Here is a 24,495-nt window from a genome sequence, read left to right on the forward strand (position 1 = left end):
AAAGCCTGATTCGTAAGTATCCATTATGAAATATCATAAATTGATGTACTATTGGTTCTTATTAACATTAATTTCTTTGAAGTTTAAATTTTCAGATAAGAGTTTGGTTTTTTTTGTGTTAATTGTTAATTATGTTATTGAAAATAAGCAAACACATAATTAAAGGGGGGGGGGGGGTCAGGTTTTAAATTCAGCAATTTGCAAAATATATATTTGATTAAAAAATTAGACCCAGGTTAACATCGCTCAATTCTCATTGACTGACGGTATATAATGTTTATATAATTGCATTATTGCATGACAAAGTCTGAAAAGTAAAATTTCATGTGTATAAAAGCTAAAGTCTTAAAAATCAATACCATTTGTAAATTTGTTGTTCAAAGCTGCTGGACATGTTTGGAGGAAAAACAGAGGTAAATGTTTACAGAAAAGTTACGTTTCGTACCTAAACTTAGGAGATAGATATTAGATCACTAAGTGTAAACGAGTCGAAATAAATTGTAATATGAAAGCGTGTTAAGAGTGGGTTTTTGTGTTTGTATTATTTCATTTTTGTTTAGTTGTAAGACATGTTTATTCTTATTTAAGTTAAAACATGTATTATCATTGAATAAATATTGTTCTAATGCATGCATTTCTTTTAATTTGTCACCAGTAACGACACATAATCGTAATTTTCTCTTTAAAAATTGAATATTGAATATCTTTGGTTTGGAAACATTCAGTATGGTAAAAAACTTATTAAAAGTACACTGAGTAATTAGGGTTTTCCGTTTTTCAACGGAAAACCCTTCTGTTATTCTACTGTTTCTTATTAGGGTTTTCCGTTTTTCAACGGAAAACCCTTCTGTTATTCTACTGTTTCTTATTATTATTTTTTTTTTTTATCCGCAAATTTTGTGTAGGCCATTTCTCGTACATTTGTTGTCTGATTGTTATGAAACTTTCAGGGTATGTAGACAATGTTAATATCTCGAGACGTTTTTTTCAAATTTTTAAAATTCACTTCCGGTTATGAGTTATTGCCCTTTAATTGAAAATTGGGGGGTATTTTGTCCAGAGTTAATCTCGGGAACTACAAAAGATAGTTGCATGAAATTTAGCAGAATTGTTGGTAACATTTTATAGTTTTGCTGGCATGAAAAGTTTGGCAAAATGTTTTTTAGTTTTTAAGCTATTTGCCGGTAAAGTATAAGGTTTTGGGGGGTCTGAAATTTTGTTGTTCTTTGTATAATAACCTTTAAACTAAAAATATTTTGTTAATACATATAGAGCAAAAGTTGTTTAGAATAACGAGAGCTTTCATTTAAAATTAAGAAAAAAGGGCTGGCCCCTATAATTAGGGGTCAGCAGCTCATACACGTATTTTTCTGATAGCAAAAATCGTTATCATTTTATGAAAAAAAATTAATTCAGTTATTGTTAATATATTAGATAATGTCATTTGGTGTCAAATTTAAAAAGTTCTGTGCCCTATTTTTTTCAAATTTCATAAAACAAATATGTGTGAATCGTACATGAACGAGTTAATTTGTCTACATAGACACACAAGCGAACAAATGCCGTTTTAAGGCCCAGGCATTTACTGCATTACATTGTGTTGCGTCTTAGATAAATTGTTGTGATTCAATTTCATTTTTTTTTCATCTAGGCTATATCATTTATGAATTCAACTACTTATTTAACACGTTCTAATCGGCCACGCAGAACAAATGTTTGCAATGTTTGTCGCGGACCCGCGAATGTAAACAGTAACGAACGGCATTGTAGAAAAGAGAGAGCGTAATGCAGAAGATAAGTTGTGCATTTTTCGGTGTACACATGCATTTTCAAGTTACTGTGAAACATATGAACATGCACAGGGAACAATACTACATATTTGTATAAGGAGGGATATATTCTCGTGTGAATCGTTTACGAGGAAATTCTGACAGCCACACTTCTGTCGACCGTGTATGTTTCCATTGATCAGCCGTTGATAAGCTACGAGTAATAAAGGGGAAAAGATGGACATTAAAGTGTGTGATCTATTTGGATGTTACTGAAGAAGGTGAGGCTTTTTATTCCTTTTAAAGTTTCTTGTCTATAGTGGTTAAAATGTCAGCATGTTAACTGGTTAACATTTAGTCTATAGATGTACATGTAAGTACGTGCACACTGTCACTGATGTATGTTATTTTTCTAGTCCAGACAATATAAATCCTTTTAACAGAATTGAATCCCAAATGTTGTACCTTTCACTTGTTTTTTTCTCCTTTTTACCAGAATTTTGTGTAAATTACAATTCAATTTATTGACAAAATCCACATGTGGCGAAAGTCATACATACAGTATACAAATATACATGTAGTTGGTACTGTACATAGATTTTCTTATGATATGTCCATCGCGTATGAATTTACAAATATATCTTGATGATTTAACATCTGCTGGGTTAAGAATTTTATAAGAATTACAGAGTTAGATGTTTTGTTATGGTGTGGGTGTTTGTTTACTAACGTGTACTTTTTACATTGTTTACTGGATGTTTAGACTTGCTCGAGGTTCATTGGTGACTGGAAAGGATGACCGAATTTATCTATTTAAAAAAAAATCAGATTGTGAATTTTCAACTCAAAATTCAAAGCAGGGTCTAATTAGAAACATATGTCATTGATCATATTCTTGTGCGGAAGACTCCAAATGTAGACATAAATACCCTGTAGACATACATGTAACATCAAGTAAATAAAATTGTATACTTCAGACTTCAGAGTTAAAACATGACTAAAAAGTCTTTAATATTTTTATGATGCCGATCAATGTATCATTAGAGAGGTTTAGCAGACCAACGGGTACCCGGTACATGTACTTGTACATGTAGTTTACAAGTTAGAACTATGCGTACCACTCTACCAGTTCACATAATTTTTCTTGTTTAGCAGTTTTGATGTGTACTTGAATTGTCCTTGTTAATGTTTAAAATGTAATTTTTCATTTATATTCTCTTTTTTTAATCTGACTACTGGCAGTACTGGCATGCCAGCAGTTCTTGTCGAGGACCATTTCTCGCTGGTGCAATGTTACATCATATTTTCGTATATAATTTTATGTGTTGATAAAATGACGTAACAATGCACTGATGAAAAATGGTACTCAACGATAACTGATCGCATGCCAATATTGATTAATTACAGACAAAAACTGAAGGTTGCAAGTGTTATTTTTTATTGAACACCATTGTTTAAAATAACTTTTTATATATGTGACGGTCAGACCGGTTTAAATACCAGTGTTCAGTTGGTAGAGCACCTGACTAGAGATTCAGGGGGCCCAGGTTTAATTCCTGGTTTGGTCCTTCATTATTTCTCCCATCCTGTTACAATATTAAGGCTTGGACGTTTCTGTACTTAGCCGATTCGGTACATATCACTATACATGAGATGCGATACGATACATATCACGATACATTGCAACTAAATGAAAACATGAATAAGGGTTAAAAATTTATTCAATCTGTCGATGTATTACCGCATGTCCAAAGTTATTTTGATATATTTAAAATGAGCGTTGCACAATTTACAAATTACTTAAGTCTCATATACACTACTTTTTCATTAACAAGTAATCCAAAAGTTGTCCACACTCCAGATTTAGCTTCCTACAGGTTTGACAACTTTACGAGGTTTTCCGCCATCTTTGTACTTTCATATTAGGCGCGCAGACTAAAAAATAGCCGATATATGAAGCTCAGATATTTTTGGAAAATAAAACAAAGTCCGCATAGGTATCGTAATGTATTAATGGTAAATGTAACAATCCAAATATCGTCAAAATAAATACCGTGATGCACCGGTGCATCGGTGGATCGTTCCATCCCCATACAATATTGGTGTTGTAACCAACCCCTGGAACTGACAGGTTAACTCCTGCCAGGGGAAGAGCCAGGGGTGATCTTTGAGGGTGAAGATCATTTAAGGGGGGGGGGATGTGATGGTCAGACTGGTTTGAATTCCGGTGCCAGATACATGTAGCTCAGTTGGTAGAGCACTTGACTAGAGATTCAGAGGGCAAGGTTCGAATCCCAGTCTGTTCTGTCATTATTTCTCCCATCTTGTACATATATATCAGATCTATTCAAGTCAGTGTCAGCTACATTATGCATAAACAATTTTACCCGCTCCTAAACCACAAACTTTCTTATTAGTGGATTCAGCTTACTGCTGATTGGCTGCTGTTGCAGCAGACTTATAATATATGCACGCACAAAACACAATGAACTTATCAGAGAATGAAAAATTCATCGAGTTACTTTCAACTGTTGGAATTTGGGTATTTTTTAAAAATGTATACTTGTGACAAAACATATGATTATGTGGTACATACAGCTGTAGCTTTATGAAGAAAATTTTGGTTAGACCATATATACCTATCATGCAAGTAAATGATATTTGCAAAAAACTTGCAATTTATGGCGCACGAAATATACGCTACTTTTATAAAGATTGACATACATGTAATGTAACACATTCTGTGAAAAATAATCTATTAAAAATTCTTCATTAAGTTTACTCATACATGTTTTATGCTTATTACACATAGTATTGTTTTTAAAAAATGTAATTTATAAAAAAATAAACCAAAACCCTCGCCAAATTTATTTGCAAAAAAAAAACCCGGTAGAATTGATAAAACATGGGATACCAGAAGGAAATACATGTACTTTGAGCTAATTATTTTTTTTTTTTTATTTCAGCTCAAAACAGCCTCTTGTTACCACATGGCTTTTACCGGTACCTGTTGATTCTTGTGGGTCAGCTCCTGAGATTAACCTGTCACCTCTATCCACATGCATATTCCTTGTGTTCTACAGACTATTTACCGGTAATTCAAATTAAATCCGATAATGCATGAACAATAATGGAACTTGAAGAAAGCATCATGCCATGTTGTGGTTTGTGTTTGATAAGAAATTATGAAAACAAAATTAAGGCTGTTTAAAGAAATTCATAATTGCTGTGAAAATTTGTTTTTCAATAAAAGTATGCAATTATGTTTCCTTTATTTTTTATTTCATAAAGATATTTAGATGTGTTTACATAATTGAAAAATCCCCCCCCCCTCCCCTCTATTTAATTGTCTGCATTAAGATTACATGTAGGATATGTAAATGTACATTTGACTTTGAAATAACATCTGCTATGATAATTACTTTTGAAATGAACAAGAAACAACCTATTTCTACCTTTCTAAGGTATATATGCAGAAAAAAAGTAGAAAAACATGTCAAATTTGAACATTTTTCATGGAAATCAACTCTGTCTCCAGCTACCTGGGTGTTTGAAGTTTATTTTAATTTAAGGCAGATGTCTAACTTGTAGGTTGTATCTTACTATTTTAGCATGGTTAGAAGGAGACTAGAAATCAAAATAGATTAGATATTCACTAAATATGATTGTTAGCTTACTTTTTTTCATAAAAACAAGAAATCACAAGCAGGACAGCTGTCTATTTGTTAATTAAAATGGTGTAAATCATAAAATAAACAAATAATTAGGATCAAATTTTAGAATCATTGATGATTGTTTTCAAATATGTGTGAGAAATGACTCAAGGAAATTGCCATAAGTTTCATAAAATTAGGTTAAACATTTTTAACCATGACTTTTTATGAAAATCAAAAGATGGGGGGGGGGGGGGGTATACATGTAAGGATATTTCTAAGTGATGTGAAGCTTTTATCATGATTATATAATGTAGATGCATGTTGTATTGAATAAGGTTTCTTTTCAAAGGTGGTTGAACAACAATTGACCTCTAAAAGGTCAGGTAAAGATGTTTTACTATGGAGAACCCTGTAAATCTGTGTTTATTAATGGAAATTGGAAATGGGGGGTTCACTTAAATGGCCATATTTTTATTAAACCTCAATGGAATTTGCAATATGTAGTATTCTTTTTCTCAGAATTGCATTAGCTTTCTTATTCTAAGACAAACCGTCTTTTCATAAAATGTTAGTGTACTAATTGCAGTTAAAGGTACATGTACAAGGAATAGTTTCGGATAAAGAACCGTCAATATTTTTGTAAAATTGATAGTGACTGTACGTGAAGATTTACCAGTGTTGCGTAGATTCATGAAATGAATTTTAATGTTTATCAATAGTTAATGGGATGTCTCTTGTTGGAATTGGTAAGGCCTAAAAAAAAAATAGTGTGTTTAGGGTAACACTGATGAAAAAATTAGGTTAGGTAGGTGGGGATTTTTTTTTATTTTATCTATTTTTTTTTGGCCTGAATCCTAAGAATGTTTGTTTGTTTCATATTTAAAAACGTATTTTTTATTGGAAATAAGATGAAATTCACAGTCGGATAAAATCAGGCATCTAAAAATGGTAGGATCGGGCCATTTTTGTAGGTTAGGTCGGGTTACCCGAAACCCAAAAAATTTTTTTTTTTTAGGCCTAAGCAATATTAAGGCCCCTAATTTTAAGTACATGAGAAGCAGTAATAAATTGTGAAACTTGCGGCTTTGACTGTTGTGTTGCCTTTACACAGTGAAATTGAAGGTTACAAACTGGAGGTTATATAACATGAAATGGAGGTGGATGGGATATTATATGCCTATTTAGTATGTACTGGGTATGAGGACAATAGCAAGTTTATTGTCCCCCAAGACAGCAACTATTTCATGAGGCAAAGCCAAGGGAAATAGTTGCTGAGGGGTGGGACAATAAACTTGCTATTGTCCAGATAGTCAGTTAATTGGTATATTATTGTACCGAAAAAAACTTTATTTGTCAGCGATGCAGAATTTCTTGATGATAAACAAATTAGAGTTATCAAACTTTGTATTTAATGCGGTGATCTAATTAGGTCAGAGGTGTTCCGAGTTTAAAAAGGAGGGAAATCAAATTCTGCTGATGAATGGTTTTGATGACTATTCACCATGGGCAGATAGCATGGATACTATTTCAAATTAGATAGAAAGCAAGTTTGTGTGGGCTTCTAGTGATCAGTTTGTCCGTCTGTCCATCCGAGATCGCTTGACCGGAGCATAGCTTCTCTCCCCTTGGCCCAATCTGGCTCATACCTCATCCACAGGGTTCCTTTGGGTTAAGGATGTGCTGTGACCTTGAACCATGTTGTTAGGTATAAGGTTAAGGTCATAGTAGAATTACATATATAACATCCTTGTCTGGGGCATATCTTCTCTCCCTTTGGTCCAATCTGGCTAATACTCACAGACTGTCTCTATCGTTAATCGATGTGCAGTGACCTTGCATGAAATTTCTAGGTAAAGGGTGAAATATCATATCGGATCATGCAAAAATCCTTTTTTCAGAGCATATATACTTTCTACTAACCCCTATAGGGCTCAGACTTCACATAAGCAGAGCTTTTGAGTAAAGGGTGTGTAGTGACCTTGAACCTATTTTCAAGGTAAACTGTGAAGGTCATAGCAGAATTATATTTAAAAAATCCTTGTCTGGAGTACATCTTCTCTCCCTTTGCTCCAATCAGGCTCATACTTCACCCACATGATGCCTTTGATCAAATGATATGCAATGACCTCGAATGATATTTGTAGATCAAGTGTCAAGGTCATATCAGATCACACAAAAATCCATATTTTAAGAGCATATATATACTCTCCTTTTAGCCCCTAATTGGCTAATATTTTGCCTAAACAGAGCTTATTGGTTAATGGCGTGCAGTGACCTTGAACCATGTCAATGTGAAGGTCATAGCAGATCTTAATAAAATTAGTTTTAGACAGTAGATTATTTCCCGGATATGCTTAATCTTGGTCAGATTCAACAAAAATGCCTATATGTTAGGGGCAATGAAACAGCTAAATGCCAGCTGGAAAAATTTCAAGTTATAGGTCAAGGTCAAAGCAAAATTCTCTAAAATAACATCAGCGGGGCCCTTTGAAATGTTCACCATCAATAGTAATTTTAAATAAAAATATTCACAGAGGAATAATAAAATTAAGTAAACTATACATCGATAAGTTTCTGACAATTGATGATGCAACAAGCACATAGTACGAAAGGTCAACCCTTTGAAAAGCAGTGTAGAGGAAATGTTGCTCAGAATTATGTTTTAAACAAAATTGATTTTTTACGGACATTTTAATTTTGCATTCTGGGTTAAGAAATTAGATGTTAGTTCCAGGTAAAGTTAACTTTTACCTAAAATGAAGTCAAATTTGTTAAGTCGTACTTAAAACCATTCGGATTTTGTTAAGTCATACCAAGAATCATTCGATTTTTAAAATCTTTTTTGTACCTAAGTTACTTTTGTCATTAGATTAAGAACACTGCTTCTTAGAGGTACTTCTAGCATTACTTTCGACATTAGCGGAAAACCCACTCGTTGCTTTGCAACGAGCTTTGCTCTAGTTATTATTTTTTTTTTTTTCCCGCAAATTTTGTGCACGAGATTTCTCGAACATTTTTTGTCTGATTGCTATGAAACTTTCAGGGTATGTAGATGATATTAATATCTCTAGACGTTTTTTTCAAATTTTTAAAATTCACTTCCGGTTATGAGTTATTGCCCTTTAATTGAAAATTGGGGGGTCTTTTGTCCAGAGTTGATCTCGGGAACTACAGATGATAGATGCATGAAATTTGGCAAAATTGTCGGTAACATTTTATAATTTTGCTGGCATGAAAATTTTGGTAATTTCTTTGTTAGTTTTTGAGCTATTTGTCGCCAAAGTTTAAGATTTTTTCGGGGCTGAAATTTTGTTGCTTTTTGTATTATAACCTTTAAACTAAAAATATTTTGTTAATACATATAGAACAAAAGTTGTTCAGAATAACGAGAGCTTTCATTTAAAATTAAGAAAAAAGGGCTGGCCCCTATAATTAGGGGTCAGCAGCTCATACACGTATTTTTCTGATAGCAAAAATCGTTATCATTTTATGAAAAAAAATTAATTTAGTTATTGTTAATATATTAAATAATGTCATTTGGTAAATTAAACAAGTTCTGTCCTATATTTTTTTTCAAATTTCATAAAACAAATATGTGAGAATCGTACATGAACGAGTTAATATGTCAACATAGACACACAAGCGAACAAATGCCACATTAAGGCCCAGGCATTTACTGCATTACGTTGTGTTCCGTCTTAGATAAATTGTTGTGATTCAATTTCATTTTTTTCATCTATATCATTTATGAATTCAATGAACACACATTATTTAAACGTTCTATGTGCAACTATTTGTCGGGGCGCCCCTGTTTGTGACCCCCGCGCGCGCGCGCCGAATGTAAACAGTAACGAACGGCATTGTAGAAAAGAGAGAGCCGTAATGCAGAAGAGAAGTTGTGTATTCTTTCGGTGTACACATGCATTTTCAATTTGCTGTGAAACATATGAACATGCACAGGGAAAAATACTACATATTTGTTTAAGGAGGATATTTTTCTCGTGTGAATCGTTTACGAGGAAATTCTGACAGCCACACTTCTGTCGACGATCAGCCGTTGATAAGCTACGAGTAATAAAGGAGAAAAGATGGACATTAAAGTGTGTGATTTATGTGGATGTTACTGAAGAAGGTGAGGCTTTTATTCCTTTTAAAGTTTCTTGTTCACTGGTTAAAATTTAGTATATAGTATAGATGTACATGTAAGTACGTGCACACTGTTAGATGTTTTTGTTATGGTGTGGGTGTTTGTTTACTAACGTGTAATTTTTACATGTTTCATGGGTGTTTAGACTCGCTCGAGGTTCATGGGGGACTGGAAAGGGTAACTGAATTTATCTATTTAAAAAAATAACAGATTGTGAATTTTCAACTCAAAATTCAAAGCAGGGTCTAATTAGAAACATATCATATATTCTTGTGCAGAGGACTCCAAATGTAGTCATGAATACCCTGTAGACATAACTTCAAGTAAATAAAATTGTATACTTCAGACTTCAGAGTTAAAACATGACTTTAATATCTTTATGATGCCGATCATTGTATCATTAAAGAGGTATAGCAGACCAACGGGTACCCGGTACATGTACTTGTACATGTAGGTTACAAGTTAGAACTATGCCTACCATTCTACCAGTTCACATAATTTTTCTTGTTTAGCAGTTATGATGTGTACTTAAATTGTCCTTGTTAATGTTTTAAATGTAATTTTTTATTCTCTTTTTTTAATCTGACTACTGGCAGTACTGGCGTGCGAGCAGTTCTCGCCGAGGACCATTTCTCGCTGGTGCACTGTTACATCATATTTTCGTATATAATTTTATGTGTTGATAAAATGACGTAACAATGCACTGGTGAGAAATGGTACTCGGCGAGAACTGATCGCACGCCAATATTGATTAATTACAGACAAAAACTGAAGGTTGCGAGTGTTATTTTTAATTGAACAACATTGTTTAAAATAATTCTTTATATATGTGATGATCAGACCGGTTTGAATACCAGTGCCAGATAGCTCAGTTGGTAGAGCACCTGACTAGAGATTCAGGGGGCCCAGGTTCAAATCCCTTCATTATTTCTCCCATCCTGTTACAATATTGGTGTTGTGACCAACCCCTGGAACTAACAGGTTAACTCGATCCCGCCAGGGATGATCTTCGAGGGTGAAGATCATTTAAGGGGGAGGAATGTGACGGTCAGACTGGTTTGAATACCGGTGCCAGATACATGTAGCTCAGTTGGTAGAGCACTTGACTAGAGATTCAGAGGGCCAGGTTCGAATCCCACTTTGTTCCGTCGTTATTTCTCCCATCTTTTACATATACATGTATATCAGATATATGACAGATGATTAAGGTCATCACATGTTTTGCAAGATGCAATAAGTGTTAAAAACCTTTACTTTACAACAGAATACATTTAAGTGAATATTTATGTTTCTTGTTATTATTTGGTGTGGTTTTCTTGACAGTGTCGCATAAACAATTTACCCGCTCCTTAAACACAAACTTTCTTTTTGTGGATTCAGCTTACCGCTGATTGGCTGCTGTTGCAGCAGACAAATAAGATATGCAAGCACAAAACACAATGAACTTATCAGAGAATGAGTTGAGTTTATTTAAACTGTTGGAATTTGGGTATTTTTTTTTAAAATGTATACTTGTGACAAAACATATATGTGGTACATACAGCTGTAGCTTTATGAAGAAAATTTTGGTTAGACCATATATACCTATCATGCAAGTAAATGATATTTACAAAAAACTTGCAATTCATGGCGCACGAAATATACGCTAGTTTTATAAAGATTGACATACATGTAATGTACCACATTCTTTGAAAAATAATCTCTTAAAAATTCTTCATTAAGTTTACTCATACATGTTTTATGCTTATTACACGTAGTATTGTTTTTAAAACATGTAATTTATAAGAAAATAAACAAAAACCCTCGCTAAATTTATTTGCAAACAAAAAATACACAGTAGAATTGATAAAAAATGGTATACCAGAAGCTAATACCAGTACATGTACTTTGACGCTGTTCGGTGGGTAATATTCGTTTGTAATTTACGAATTGAAATATTGACTGTTGCACTACAAGTATGGTAATAAACTCTCTCTCTCTCAAACTCTCTCTCTTTCTCAATTTGATAAGTGTTTATACCTATGAAAATATTTTAATATTATATAATGACTTGATATGCAAATTTTTGATCTTGTACTGCCTAAATGTTATGTCATGTATTGGGATATGTCATACTTATTACACTGCATGGTCAGTGTATTTTTTCCAGAAATACTATGCATATGTTAATGTAAACACAGCTATTACTAGTACATGTATGTAAACACAGCTAATTATTTTTTTTATTTATTTCAGCTCAAAACAGACTCTTGTTACCACATGGCTTTTACCGGTACCTGTTGATTCTTGTGGGTCAGCTCCTGAGATTAACCTGTCACCTCTATCCACATGCATATTCCTTGTGTTCTACAGACTATTTACTGGTAATTCAAATTAAATCCGATAATGCATGAACAATAATGGAACTTGAAGAAAGCATCATGCCATGTTGTGGTTTGTGTTTGATAAGAAATTATGAAAACAAAATTAAGGCTGTTTAAAGAAATTCATAATTGCTGTGAAAATTTGTTTTTCAATAAAAGTATACAATTATGTTTCCTTTATTTTTTATTTCATAAAGATGTTTAGATGTGTTTACATAATTGAACCCCCCCCCCCTCTATTTAATTGTCTGCATTAAGATTACATGTAGGATATGTAAATGTACATTTGACTTTGAAATAACATCTACTATGATAATTACTTTTGAAATGAACAAGAAACAACCTATTTCTACCTTTCTAAGGTATATATGCATAAAAAAGTAGAAAAACATGTCAAATTTGAACATTTTTCATTGAAATCAACTCTGTCTCCAGCTACCTGGGTGTGTTTGAATTTAATTCTAATTTAAGGCAGATGTCTAACTTGTAGGTTGTAACTTACTGTTTTAGCATGGTTAGAAGAAGACTAGAAATCAGAATAGATTAGATATTCACTAAATATGATTGTTAGCTTACTTTTTTCATGAAAGCAAGAAATCACAAGCAGGACAGCTGTCTATTTGTTAATTAAAATGGTACAAATCATACAATAAACAAAGATCAAATTTAGAATCATTGATGATTGTTTTCAAATATGTGTGAGAAATGACTCAAGGAAATTGCCACATGTTTCATAAAATTAGGTAAAACATTTCAAACCATGACTTTTTATGAAAATCAAAAGATTGGGGGGTGGGGGGGGGGGGTATACATGTAAGGGTATTTCTAAGTGATGTGAAGCTTTTATCATGATTATATCATGTAGGCATATGTTGTATTGAATAAGGTTTCTTTTTAAAGGTGGTTGAACAAAAGTTGACCTCTAAAAGGTCAGATAAAGATGTTTTACTATGGAGAACCCTGTAAATCTGTGTTTACTAAAGGAAATTGGAAATGGTGCGTTTACTTAAATGGCCATATTTTTATTAAACCTCAATGGAATTGGCAATATGTGGTATTCTTTTTCTCAGAATTGCATTAGCTTTCTTATTCTAAGACAAACCGTCTTTTCATAAAAATGTTAGTGTACTAAGTTAAAGATACAAGGAACAGTTTCGGATAAAGTACCGTCAATATTTTTGTAAAATTGAGAGTGACTGTACTTGAAGGTTTATCATTGTTGCGTAGATTCATGAAATGAATTTTAATGATTACCAATAGTTAGAGGGATGTCTCTTGTTGGAATTGGTAAGCAATATTAAGGCCCCTAATTTTAAGTACATGAGAAGCAGAAATAAATTGTGAAACTTGCGGCTATGACAGATGTGTTGACTTTACAGTGAAATTGAAGGTTACAAACGGGAGGTTATATAACATGAAATGTAGGTGGATGGGATATTATATGCCTATTTAGTATTTACTGGGTATGAGGACAATAGCAAGTTTATTGTCCCCCAAGACAGCAAATATTTAATGAGGCAAAGCCAAGGGAAATAGTAGCTGTTGAATGGGACAATAAACTTGCTATTGTCCGAAGTCAGTTAATTGGTATTTCATTATACAGAAGAAAACCTTATTTGTCAGCGAAGCAGAATTTCTTGATGATAAACAAATTAGAGTTAAATCAAACTTTGTATTTAATGCGGCGATCTTATTAGGTCAGAGGTGTTCCGAGTTTAAGGTGATATGGGACACTTCCATGTTGTGACGTATTGTTTATCGAAATAAACAATAAAATAAAGTGTAATTATATGAGTACATGTAGTTTCTTCTCAAAAATGGTCACCTAACTCCTTAGCACAGTGGGTTAGAGGGTTTACTAGGAACCTGTAAGTCATGAGTTCGAATCCCGCTGGGGTTTTTACAATTTTTACCTTTTCAAATATTTTTAAAAGCTATTTTTTGGTTAAATATTGTAAAATTTGAAAATTCTAAACCGGTGAAAAGTTTTCAATTATATAGTACTTTAATCCACATTAATATCGACAGATGTCCTATACCACCTTAAAAAGGAGGGAAATCAAATTCTGCTAATGAATGGTTTTGATGACTATTCACCATGGGCAGATAGCATGGATACTATTTTAGATAAAAAGGCATGTTTATGCGGGCGCCTTCTAGTGATCAATTTGTCGGTCTGTCCATCCGAGATGGCTTGACAGGAGCATAGCTTCTCTCCCCTTGGCCCAATCTGGCTCATACCTCATCCACAGGGTTCCTTTGGTTGAAGGATGTGCAGTGACCTTGAACCATGTTTTTAGGTATAAGGTTAAGGTCATAGCAGAATTATATATATAAAATCCTTGTCTGGGGCATATCTTTTTTCCCTTTGGTCCAATCTGGCTAATACTCACAGAGTGTCTCTATGGTTAAACGATGTGCAGTGACCTTGCATGAAATTTCTAGGTAACGGGTGAAGATCATATCGGATCATGCAAAAATCCGTTTTTGAGAGCATATATAATTTCTACTAACCCCTATTTGGCTCAGACTTCACATAAGCAGAGCTTTTGAGTAAAGGGTGAAAGGGTGTGTAGTGACCTTGAACCTATTTTCAGTGAAAAGAAACTGTGAAGGTCATATCAGAATTATATTTTTAAAAATCCTTGTCCGGAGTATATCTTCTCTCCCTTTGCTCCATTCAGCCTCATACTTTACCCACATGATGCCTTTGTTCAAAATATATGCAATGACCTCGAATGATATTTGTAGATGAAGAGTCAAGGTCATATCAGATCACACAAAAATCCATATTTTAAGAGCATAGATATACTCTCCTTTTAGCCCCTATTTGGCTAATATTTTACCTTTACAGAGTTTATTGGTTAATGGCGTGCAGTGACCTTGAACCAAGTCTGTCAATGTGAAGGTCATAGCAGATCTTTTTAAAATTAGTTTTAAATAGTAGATTATTTTCCAAATATGCTTAATCTTGGTCAGATTGAACAAAAATGCATGTATGTTAGGGGGAATGAAATTGAATTAAAAGTTCTATGCCAGCTGGAAAAATTTCAAGTTATAGGTCAAGGTCAAAGCAGAATTCTCTGAAATAACATAAGCGGGGCCCTTTGAAATGTTCACCATTTCAATGTTGTCTGGTTCATAGTAATTTTACATAGAAAATATTCACAGAAGTACAGTAAAGTAAACTTAACATCGATAAGTTTCTGACAATTAATGACGCAACGAGCACACAGTACGAAAGGTCAACCTTTTGAAAAGCAGTGAAGAGGAAAAGTTGCTCAGAATTATGTTTTAAACAAAATTGATTTTTTACATAAATTTTAATTTTGCATTCTGGGTTAAGAAAAAAGATGTTAGTTCAAGGTAAAGTAAACTTGTACCTAAAATGAAGTCAAATTTGTTGAGTCGTACTTAAACACATTGGTTTTTTTTGTTAAGTCGTTCTTGAAATGGGTTTTTGGTTAAGTCGTACTTAAAAACATTCGGATCATGTTAAGTTGTACCAAGAATCATTCGATTTTTTTTATCTTTTTGTACTTAGGTTTCTTTGTTACTAAATTAAGAACTCTGCTTCTTAGACGTACTTCTAGCGTTGCTTTCGACATTAGCGGAAAACCCACTCGTTGCTTTGCAACGAGCTTTGCTCTAGTTTATTATAATTATTTAATATTTTTTTTTAGAAATTTTCGCTATTACACGTCTTCCCGATAAAAGGCAAACCACATAAGATAATAGACTTTTAATTGTAAAATATTACAAAAAAATACCTGATGGATCCATGTTATAACATATTTGTGTTTTGAGCCACTTGGAACTACACATTAAATATAAAAAAAAGTACACGTAATTTAGAAACTGAATTGTGGTGGGTTTTTTCCCAGAAATATATCCAAGGAGTACTTGCAATGACCTTGTTGTTCCACATCAGTTCCGTGACTGGAAATTGCACAAACACGACCCTGAAGCTGTTTGATGACCAAATACAGGCTATACAGAAGTCTGTGAGAACTATTGTGGAGGACGGTTTCTGCAACAAGAAGAATGGTAAGATTATCGACTTGATTACTATTTGGTTTTTATTAATATGGGCATGACAATGAAAACAAATTGTTCATGTATGCTTCTACCATATAATGGCATATCCTTGATGTTTTAAAAAGATTTGAAAAATAATTTTAATGTTAATAAAATTAAGATCTAAACAGATTTTAAAATAGTTTTGGAAAATTTTATCAATTATTTGAAAATCATTCATTCTAAAAGTATTTTCTCTGACGTTTATAGCTCCCGTGGGTTTTCATGCATATATGGGGTCAACAAAAACATACGAAAAGGGTGTTGTGTGGGTGTATGATTCAGTGGTCACCAATACCCATAATGCCTACAGCGCCACCACAGGAAAGTTCACCACACCGGAGCAGGGGTTGTACATTTTCTCTATTGACACATTAAGCGACCCGGGAAAAGCGTCACACGCCGGTCTCTATGTAGATGGCAAGATCAAAAGTTGGCAAGTTTGTAACAACGGTGGCGGGAAATCTCAGTGGTTGACCTGTAGCAATTCCGCAATCCTTCTGCTTCAGAGAGGTGAAACCGTGTATGTCGCGGATTATTATTCAACAGCCAGCATTAGAGAAATACATTCAGATTTTAGTGGAGCTAAACTCAATTAGTTTATTAAGATATTTATTAATTGCACTGATCTGAGAAAACAATAAAATAGTTCTTGAAGGATACCTGTATGTTTGTTTTGTATGTCGTGGAATTATTAGTTTTCGTGGGGATTCTAATTTCCCTAACCTTCCAACTGATATCCCGAACGAACAATTACACACAGTTTTGGGTCATAATACCCAAACAAGATTACATTACAACGAGACTTTACAAAATTGATAATAAACGAATATTTGCCACCACCAATTTAACTGATTTTACCAAAATCGTGTATTTACTAACTTTGTTTTTGGTAGAAAATGTGAAAGGTTACTGTAATATAGTTTTGTAATTTACAAAGCGTACATCAAAAAACTGACTTTAGAGTTCTTAACCCTGTTGAGCCAGAGAGAAATAAGAATACAACACAAGAACCTGATGTTGGATGCTGAGACAAGCACCTGTAAAGTCCGGAAACAAAGATATTTCAGGAGCTATCCATTACAAAGAGGAGAAGATAAAACCATTTTTCCGCAGTGAACAATTAGCTTACAATTAAAGCTGTTTAACTTAGTTTAAGTTGGAGTAACTGTACTCTGATATCGAAGCTAAGACCTACATACTCTTTAATGTCATTACACATCTTATGATGCTGAAGTTGGAACCATTTGAAATGTGTGTCAAAGGGTAATTTTGTTCTAATACTGAACAAGTATAATACACGTACACATCTAAATCATCAGTGTTATAAAAAAACACTATAAACAATTCAGAGGAGGTAAAACTTCTGTTATTTTTTTTTTTTGGGGGGGGGGGGGGGGGTTAAATCAGGAATTAAATATACGTGGTTACTTTCAACAATTATTAAACATGGTATTCAATAATATTCGAATGTAAATTTAATAGAGATACATGTATTCGTAAAGAAATAGACAAGACCCCCCCCCCCTCCCCCTCTCTCTACCTCTTTCTCTCTCTCTCTCAAATATTTTAGCAACATTCTTAAGACTTTTTAAAATGCATCAATTCTCCAATTTACACAATTTTTGACGGGATACTTTTTACGAAACTTTTTTTACTTACAAAAATTTTCAAATTTACAAAATTATTGACCGGGTGCCTTTTTACAAAACTGTTTCTTGCTACCTAAGGCTCAGGTTCTAGTAAAGAGTAGTGGTCGGATACCTCTGCTTTCGTTTTAACAACTAGACATTTGACTTCAGTGTCTGTATACCCGAACAACCGCCTCACTTTAACTTCTCGGTCTTAACCCCCGGTAATGTCCGTCATTAGAACAACCTTCAAGATACTCGCACCCTGGGTCGTCTATGTATATCGTTTTGTCATTGGTGGATTTTTGCAGAGATATCCTTATACGTGAACGGGGTTTTTATGGAATCAAGTGAAGTCGTACCCAACCCGACTCGCACCCAAACAAACTCGTACTCAAATGGTCCGGTCGTACCCAAAACTGAGTGGTTCACTCGCACCCAAATATTTGAGTACGACTTCACTAGTGAACTCGTACCCACAGGAAAAAATATATTTATACTAAGAAAATAAAATACAATAGTTTTCATTCATATTCATTCATATTTTGTTATGTTTTTTAGTTATGTTTTATTTAACAAAGTTATATATATACAAACATCTCTAGATCTCAGTGTATTTGAATACGGGCAGATCTATATTTATTATAAGAAAATAAAATGAATGGCTTTTATTCGTATGTTGTTATGTCTTGTATATTATCGATAACATTAATATGCAAATTGTATAACTAATTTGAAAGAATTTGTTATAAAAATCTAGTACAATCTAGTTCTGATGCGGACGGATCAAAGAATGATTATGAGCAGGTTAACTATCATCAATTAAAATTAATTGCTTTATGTGATTCCGTTCAACCGATCAACCAATGAGTTTGTCAGCACAAAATAAACATGCTGCTCATAATTAAGAAGAAATTAAGAAGAAAAACACATTTTCATCACTTTTGGAAGTTTTTATTATTAAACATTATATGTATATGACATAGAACTACAACAAATACACATGTGAGCGTATTACTGAAGTATATAACTGTTTAAGTACATACAAAACTAGCTGTCATATTATATGTTTAAGAGAAATAGTCCAAAATCCTTTTAAAACTGAAATAGACACTAGTTTAATATATTATATATTAATTTAAAAAAACTTTGCAAACCCCCGGAGATGAAATTATTATTTAGGCTAATTATTCAAATTGACATAGAACTACAACAAATACACATGTGAGCGTATTATTGAAGTATATAACTGTTTAAGTACATACAAAACTAGCTGCATGTCGGTAGCTCCCGATCTGAACAAATGCGGATGGAAATTTTTTTCCGAATTAGAGCTACAGACATGCATCTAATACAAAACAATAAAGTTTAAAGCAAACGCCAAAAAATACCGTGGGTACGAGTTCACTAGTGAAGTCGTACTCAAATATTTGGGTGCGAGTGAACCACTCAGTTTTGGGTACGACCGGACCATTTGAGTACGAGTTTGTTTGGGTGCGAGTGGGTTTGGGTACGACTTCACTGTAATTCGTTTTTATTAGACGGTGGCTGCAGGTATCACAACACTATTTTTTCGAAGGTTCACGTCAAAACATGGCTGAGTGAAAATAATTCCCGAATTCCCCTTCGTTTTTAGGAGTTTTCCGCCAGCGACAGGGACTGTACTTTTTTATGAGATAAAAAACAACATGTAAAATGCCTGATTTTCCCACCTTTGTAAAAATACGAGGTCACTTGAATTTTTGATGCCAGTTGTTTAGGCAGGGGTGTGAAAGGGCTCGGACATGATTTTCAAGCACATGTGTAACTTTGATGTAAACAAACTCTCGTGCCTTTGTGGATGGCTGTGTGTTTTTTGCTACTAAATTGGTTAGGAACAATTGTTTTAAAAGTTGTAAAGGGGAATTTACCCAGAAGTTTGTTTTAAACTTGCTACCCGTATCTAAAGTTGCGTAATTTTGGTAAGAATATATAGTAAAAATTAATAGTGTTGTGCAACCTGAAGGAAAATTGTTATGATGTGTTTTAAGTCATAAAGTGGAGTTTTTTGGCGTTCTATCGATGTGTGTAGATTAGAAATCACCAACAATGAGCCTTTGTGGCCGGCACCTCTCTTATTTTGCTGTCAATGGCGCATACAAAATTAGCCCAGATTTCCTCTGAAATTTCGTAGAACATCAAACAGCGACCCGATTATAGTGTATTGGACCGTCCAAACTGCCCCAAAATTATACAGCAGCTTATCAAGAAAGTTGGTTTTATCGTCGTAAACCAAAAATGCTTTTATGTAATACGAATTTTGTGTAAAATGAGTTTTTTAGACGCTTGTATGGTATACAGAATCTATAAAATTATGCCCATAAAACGCCAATATTAAAGTAAAATATGAATTTAGCTATGATTCAACACCCGCATTAGTTTTATTAGAACCTGACAATGCTAATTTATATGAAAATGCACGCCAGTTCTTTAAAATTGAATAATATAACGGCAGTTTTTCAACCCCTCCCCCCAAAGGCAGGGTTCGCTAAACTTGTACATGTATATATTCTCGGGTCGTCATGATATAAACAAGTTTGCATTGTCTTGTGAATAGACATGCATATTTGCACAAATTAGAACCAAGAAAATCATTCAAAATTAACACGCCGTGAAATTACATACAGTATAACTTTTAACATATTTTCATAAATCAGAGGCCACCGCGAGCACTATGGTTTTAATAATCGCTCATAACTTTTTGATATAGCTACAGAATTCAGTAAAACTTTCCACATGTGTTCCACAATAAATGTTTTTGTGTTTTCAGATTTTATTTTTGCGAGTGTAAAATAATAGATTACTTGCAGGTATCACAACACTATTTTTTCGAAGGTTCACGTCAAAACATGGCTGAGTGAAAATAATTCCCGAATTCCCCTTCGTTTTTAGGAGTTTTCCGCCAGCGACAGGGACTGTACTTTTTTATGAGATAAAAAACAACATGTAAAATGCCTGATTTTCCCACCTTTGTAAAAATACGAGGTCACTTGAATTTTTGATGCCAGTTGTTTAGGCAGGGGTGTGAAAGGGCTCGGACATGATTTTCAAGCACATGTGTAACTTTGATGTAAACAAACTCTCGTGCCTTTGTGGATGGCTGTGTGTTTTTTGCTACTAAATTGGTTAGGAACAATTGTTTTAAAAGTTGTAAAGGGGAATTTACCCAGAAGTTTGTTTTAAACTTGCTACCCGTATCTAAAGTTGCGTAATTTTGGTAAGAATATATAGTAAAAATTAATAGTGTTGTGCAACCTGAAGGAAAATTGTTATGATGTGTTTTAAGTCATAAAGTGGAGTTTTTTGGCGTTCTATCGATGTGTGTAGATTAGAAATCACCAACAATGAGCCTTTGTGGCCGGCACCTCTCTTATTTTGCTGTCAATGGCGCATACAAAATTAGCCCAGATTTCCTCTGAAATTTCGTAGAACATCAAACAGCGACCCGATTATAGTGTATTGGACCGTCCAAACTGCCCCAAAATTATACAGCAGCTTATCAAGAAAGTTGGTTTTATCGTCGTAAACCAAAAATGCTTTTATGTAATACGAATTTTGTGTAAAATGAGTTTTTTAGACGCTTGTATGGTATACAGAATCTATAAAATTATGCCCATAAAACGCCAATATTAAAGTAAAATATGAATTTAGCTATGATTCAACACCCGCATTAGTTTTATTAGAACCTGACAATGCTAATTTATATGAAAATGCACGCCAGTTCTTTAAAATTGAATAATATAACGGCAGTTTTTCAACCCCTCCCCCCAAAGGCAGGGTTCGCTAAACTTGTACATGTATATATTCTCGGGTCGTCATGATATAAACAAGTTTGCATTGTCTTGTGAATAGACATGCATATTTGCACAAATTAGAACCAAGAAAATCATTCAAAATTAACACGCCGTGAAATTACATACAGTATAACTTTTAACATATTTTCATAAATCAGAGGCCACCGCGAGCACTATGGTTTTAATAATCGCTCATAACTTTTTGATATAGCTACAGAATTCAGTAAAACTTTCCACATGTGTTCCACAATAAATGTTTTTGTGTTTTCAGATTTTATTTTTGCGAGTGTAAAATAATAGATTACTTGCAGGTATCACAACACTATTTTTTCGAAGGTTCACGTCAAAACATGGCTGAGTGAAAATAATTCCCGAATTCCCCTTCGTTTTTAGGAGTTTTCCGCCAGCGACAGGGACTGTACTTTTTTATGAGATAAAAAACAACATGTAAAATGCCTGATTTTCCCACCTTTGTAAAAATACGAGGTCACTTGAATTTTTGATGCCAGTTGTTTAGGCAGGGGTGTGAAAGGGCTCGGACATGATTTTCAAGCACATGTGTAACTTTGATGTAAACAAACTCTCGTGCCTTTGTGGATGGCTGTGTGTTTTTTGCTACTAAATTGGTTAGGAACAATTGTTTTAAAAGTTGTAAAGGGGAATTTACCCAGAAGTTTGTTTTAAACTTGCTACCCGTATCTAAAGTTGCGTAATTTTGGTAAGAATATATAGTAAAAATTAATAGTGTTGTGCAACCTGAAGGAAAATTGTTATGATGTGTTTTAAGTCATAAAGTGGAGTTTTTTGGCGTTCTATCGATGTGTGTAGATTAGAAATCACCAACAATGAGCCTTTGTGGCCGGCACCTCTCTTATTTTGCTGTCAATGGCGCATACAAAATTAGCCCAGATTTCCTCTGAAATTTCGTAGAACATCAAACAGCGACCCGATTATAGTGTATTGGACCGTCCAAACTGCCCCAAAATTATACAGCAGCTTATCAAGAAAGTTGGTTTTATCGTCGTAAACCAAAAATGCTTTTATGTAATACGAATTTTGTGTAAAATGAGTTTTTTAGACGCTTGTATGGTATACAGAATCTATAAAATTATGCCCATAAAACGCCAATATTAAAGTAAAATATGAATTTAGCTATGATTCAACACCCGCATTAGTTTTATTAGAACCTGACAATGCTAATTTATATGAAAATGCACGCCAGTTCTTTAAAATTGAATAATATAACGGCAGTTTTTCAACCCCTCCCCCCAAAGGCAGGGTTCGCTAAACTTGTACATGTATATATTCTCGGGTCGTCATGATATAAACAAGTTTGCATTGTCTTGTGAATAGACATGCATATTTGCACAAATTAGAACCAAGAAAATCATTCAAAATTAACACGCCGTGAAATTACATACAGTATAACTTTTAACATATTTTCATAAATCAGAGGCCACCGCGAGCACTATGGTTTTAATAATCGCTCATAACTTTTTGATATAGCTACAGAATTCAGTAAAACTTTCCACATGTGTTCCACAATAAATGTTTTTGTGTTTTCAGATTTTATTTTTGCGAGTGTAAAATAATAGATTACTTGCAGGTATCACAACACTATTTTTTCGAAGGTTCACGTCAAAACATGGCTGAGTGAAAATAATTCCCGAATTCCCCTTCGTTTTTAGGAGTTTTCCGCCAGCGACAGGGACTGTACTTTTTTATGAGATAAAAAACAACATGTAAAATGCCTGATTTTCCCACCTTTGTAAAAATACGAGGTCACTTGAATTTTTGATGCCAGTTGTTTAGGCAGGGGTGTGAAAGGGCTCGGACATGATTTTCAAGCACATGTGTAACTTTGATGTAAACAAACTCTCGTGCCTTTGTGGATGGCTGTGTGTTTTTTGCTACTAAATTGGTTAGGAACAATTGTTTTAAAAGTTGTAAAGGGGAATTTACCCAGAAGTTTGTTTTAAACTTGCTACCCGTATCTAAAGTTGCGTAATTTTGGTAAGAATATATAGTAAAAATTAATAGTGTTGTGCAACCTGAAGGAAAATTGTTATGATGTGTTTTAAGTCATAAAGTGGAGTTTTTTGGCGTTCTATCGATGTGTGTAGATTAGAAATCACCAACAATGAGCCTTTGTGGCCGGCACCTCTCTTATTTTGCTGTCAATGGCGCATACAAAATTAGCCCAGATTTCCTCTGAAATTTCGTAGAACATCAAACAGCGACCCGATTATAGTGTATTGGACCGTCCAAACTGCCCCAAAATTATACAGCAGCTTATCAAGAAAGTTGGTTTTATCGTCGTAAACCAAAAATGCTTTTATGTAATACGAATTTTGTGTAAAATGAGTTTTTTAGACGCTTGTATGGTATACAGAATCTATAAAATTATGCCCATAAAACGCCAATATTAAAGTAAAATATGAATTTAGCTATGATTCAACACCCGCATTAGTTTTATTAGAACCTGACAATGCTAATTTATATGAAAATGCACGCCAGTTCTTTAAAATTGAATAATATAACGGCAGTTTTTCAACCCCTCCCCCCAAAGGCAGGGTTCGCTAAACTTGTACATGTATATATTCTCGGGTCGTCATGATATAAACAAGTTTGCATTGTCTTGTGAATAGACATGCATATTTGCACAAATTAGAACCAAGAAAATCATTCAAAATTAACACGCCGTGAAATTACATACAGTATAACTTTTAACATATTTTCATAAATCAGAGGCCACCGCGAGCACTATGGTTTTAATAATCGCTCATAACTTTTTGATATAGCTACAGAATTCAGTAAAACTTTCCACATGTGTTCCACAATAAATGTTTTTGTGTTTTCAGATTTTATTTTTGCGAGTGTAAAATAATAGATTACTTGCAGGTATCACAACACTATTTTTTCGAAGGTTCACGTCAAAACATGGCTGAGTGAAAATAATTCCCGAATTCCCCTTCGTTTTTAGGAGTTTTCCGCCAGCGACAGGGACTGTACTTTTTTA

The 24,495-nt window shown here is 33.8% G+C and overlaps 1 protein-coding gene and 2 long non-coding RNA genes across 3 annotated transcripts; all 3 read left to right on the top strand.

The window, feature by feature from the left end:
- The first annotated feature begins 289 nt into the window (after positions 1 to 289).
- LOC105334943 (complement C1q-like protein 4) lies at positions 290 to 16,674 on the top strand. The gene is made up of 3 exons (XM_011438572.4): positions 290 to 413; positions 15,820 to 15,982; positions 16,223 to 16,674. The coding sequence occupies exons 1-3, from the start codon at positions 393 to 395 to the stop codon at positions 16,609 to 16,611; spliced, it is 573 nt and encodes a 190-aa protein (XP_011436874.3). The 5' UTR covers positions 290 to 392; the 3' UTR covers positions 16,612 to 16,674.
- Positions 818 to 5,032, top strand: LOC136272629 (uncharacterized). The gene is made up of 2 exons (XR_010710612.1): positions 818 to 2,050; positions 4,736 to 5,032. It is a non-coding gene; the product is annotated as an uncharacterized lncRNA (long non-coding RNA).
- Positions 9,127 to 12,104, top strand: LOC136272631 (uncharacterized). Its single transcript, XR_010710613.1, has 2 exons — positions 9,127 to 9,557; positions 11,808 to 12,104. It is a non-coding gene; the product is annotated as an uncharacterized lncRNA (long non-coding RNA).
- Positions 16,675 to 24,495: the final 7,821 nt, after the last annotated feature.

This window comes from Magallana gigas, chromosome 2 (genome assembly GCF_963853765.1).
Source record: "Magallana gigas chromosome 2, xbMagGiga1.1, whole genome shotgun sequence".
NCBI lineage: Eukaryota > Metazoa > Mollusca > Bivalvia > Ostreida > Ostreidae > Magallana > Magallana gigas.

Excerpts from the sequence above, each read along its gene's own strand:
- LOC105334943 (XM_011438572.4), top strand. The coding sequence starts at position 393 with ATGTTTGGAGGAAAAACAGAG. Across the intron at positions 414-15,819 it reads TGTTTGGAGGAAAAACAGAG|AAATATATCCAAGGAGTACT; the intron begins GTAAATGTTTAC and ends GTTTTTTCCCAG. Across the intron at positions 15,983-16,222 it reads TTTCTGCAACAAGAAGAATG|CTCCCGTGGGTTTTCATGCA; the intron begins GTAAGATTATCG and ends TGACGTTTATAG.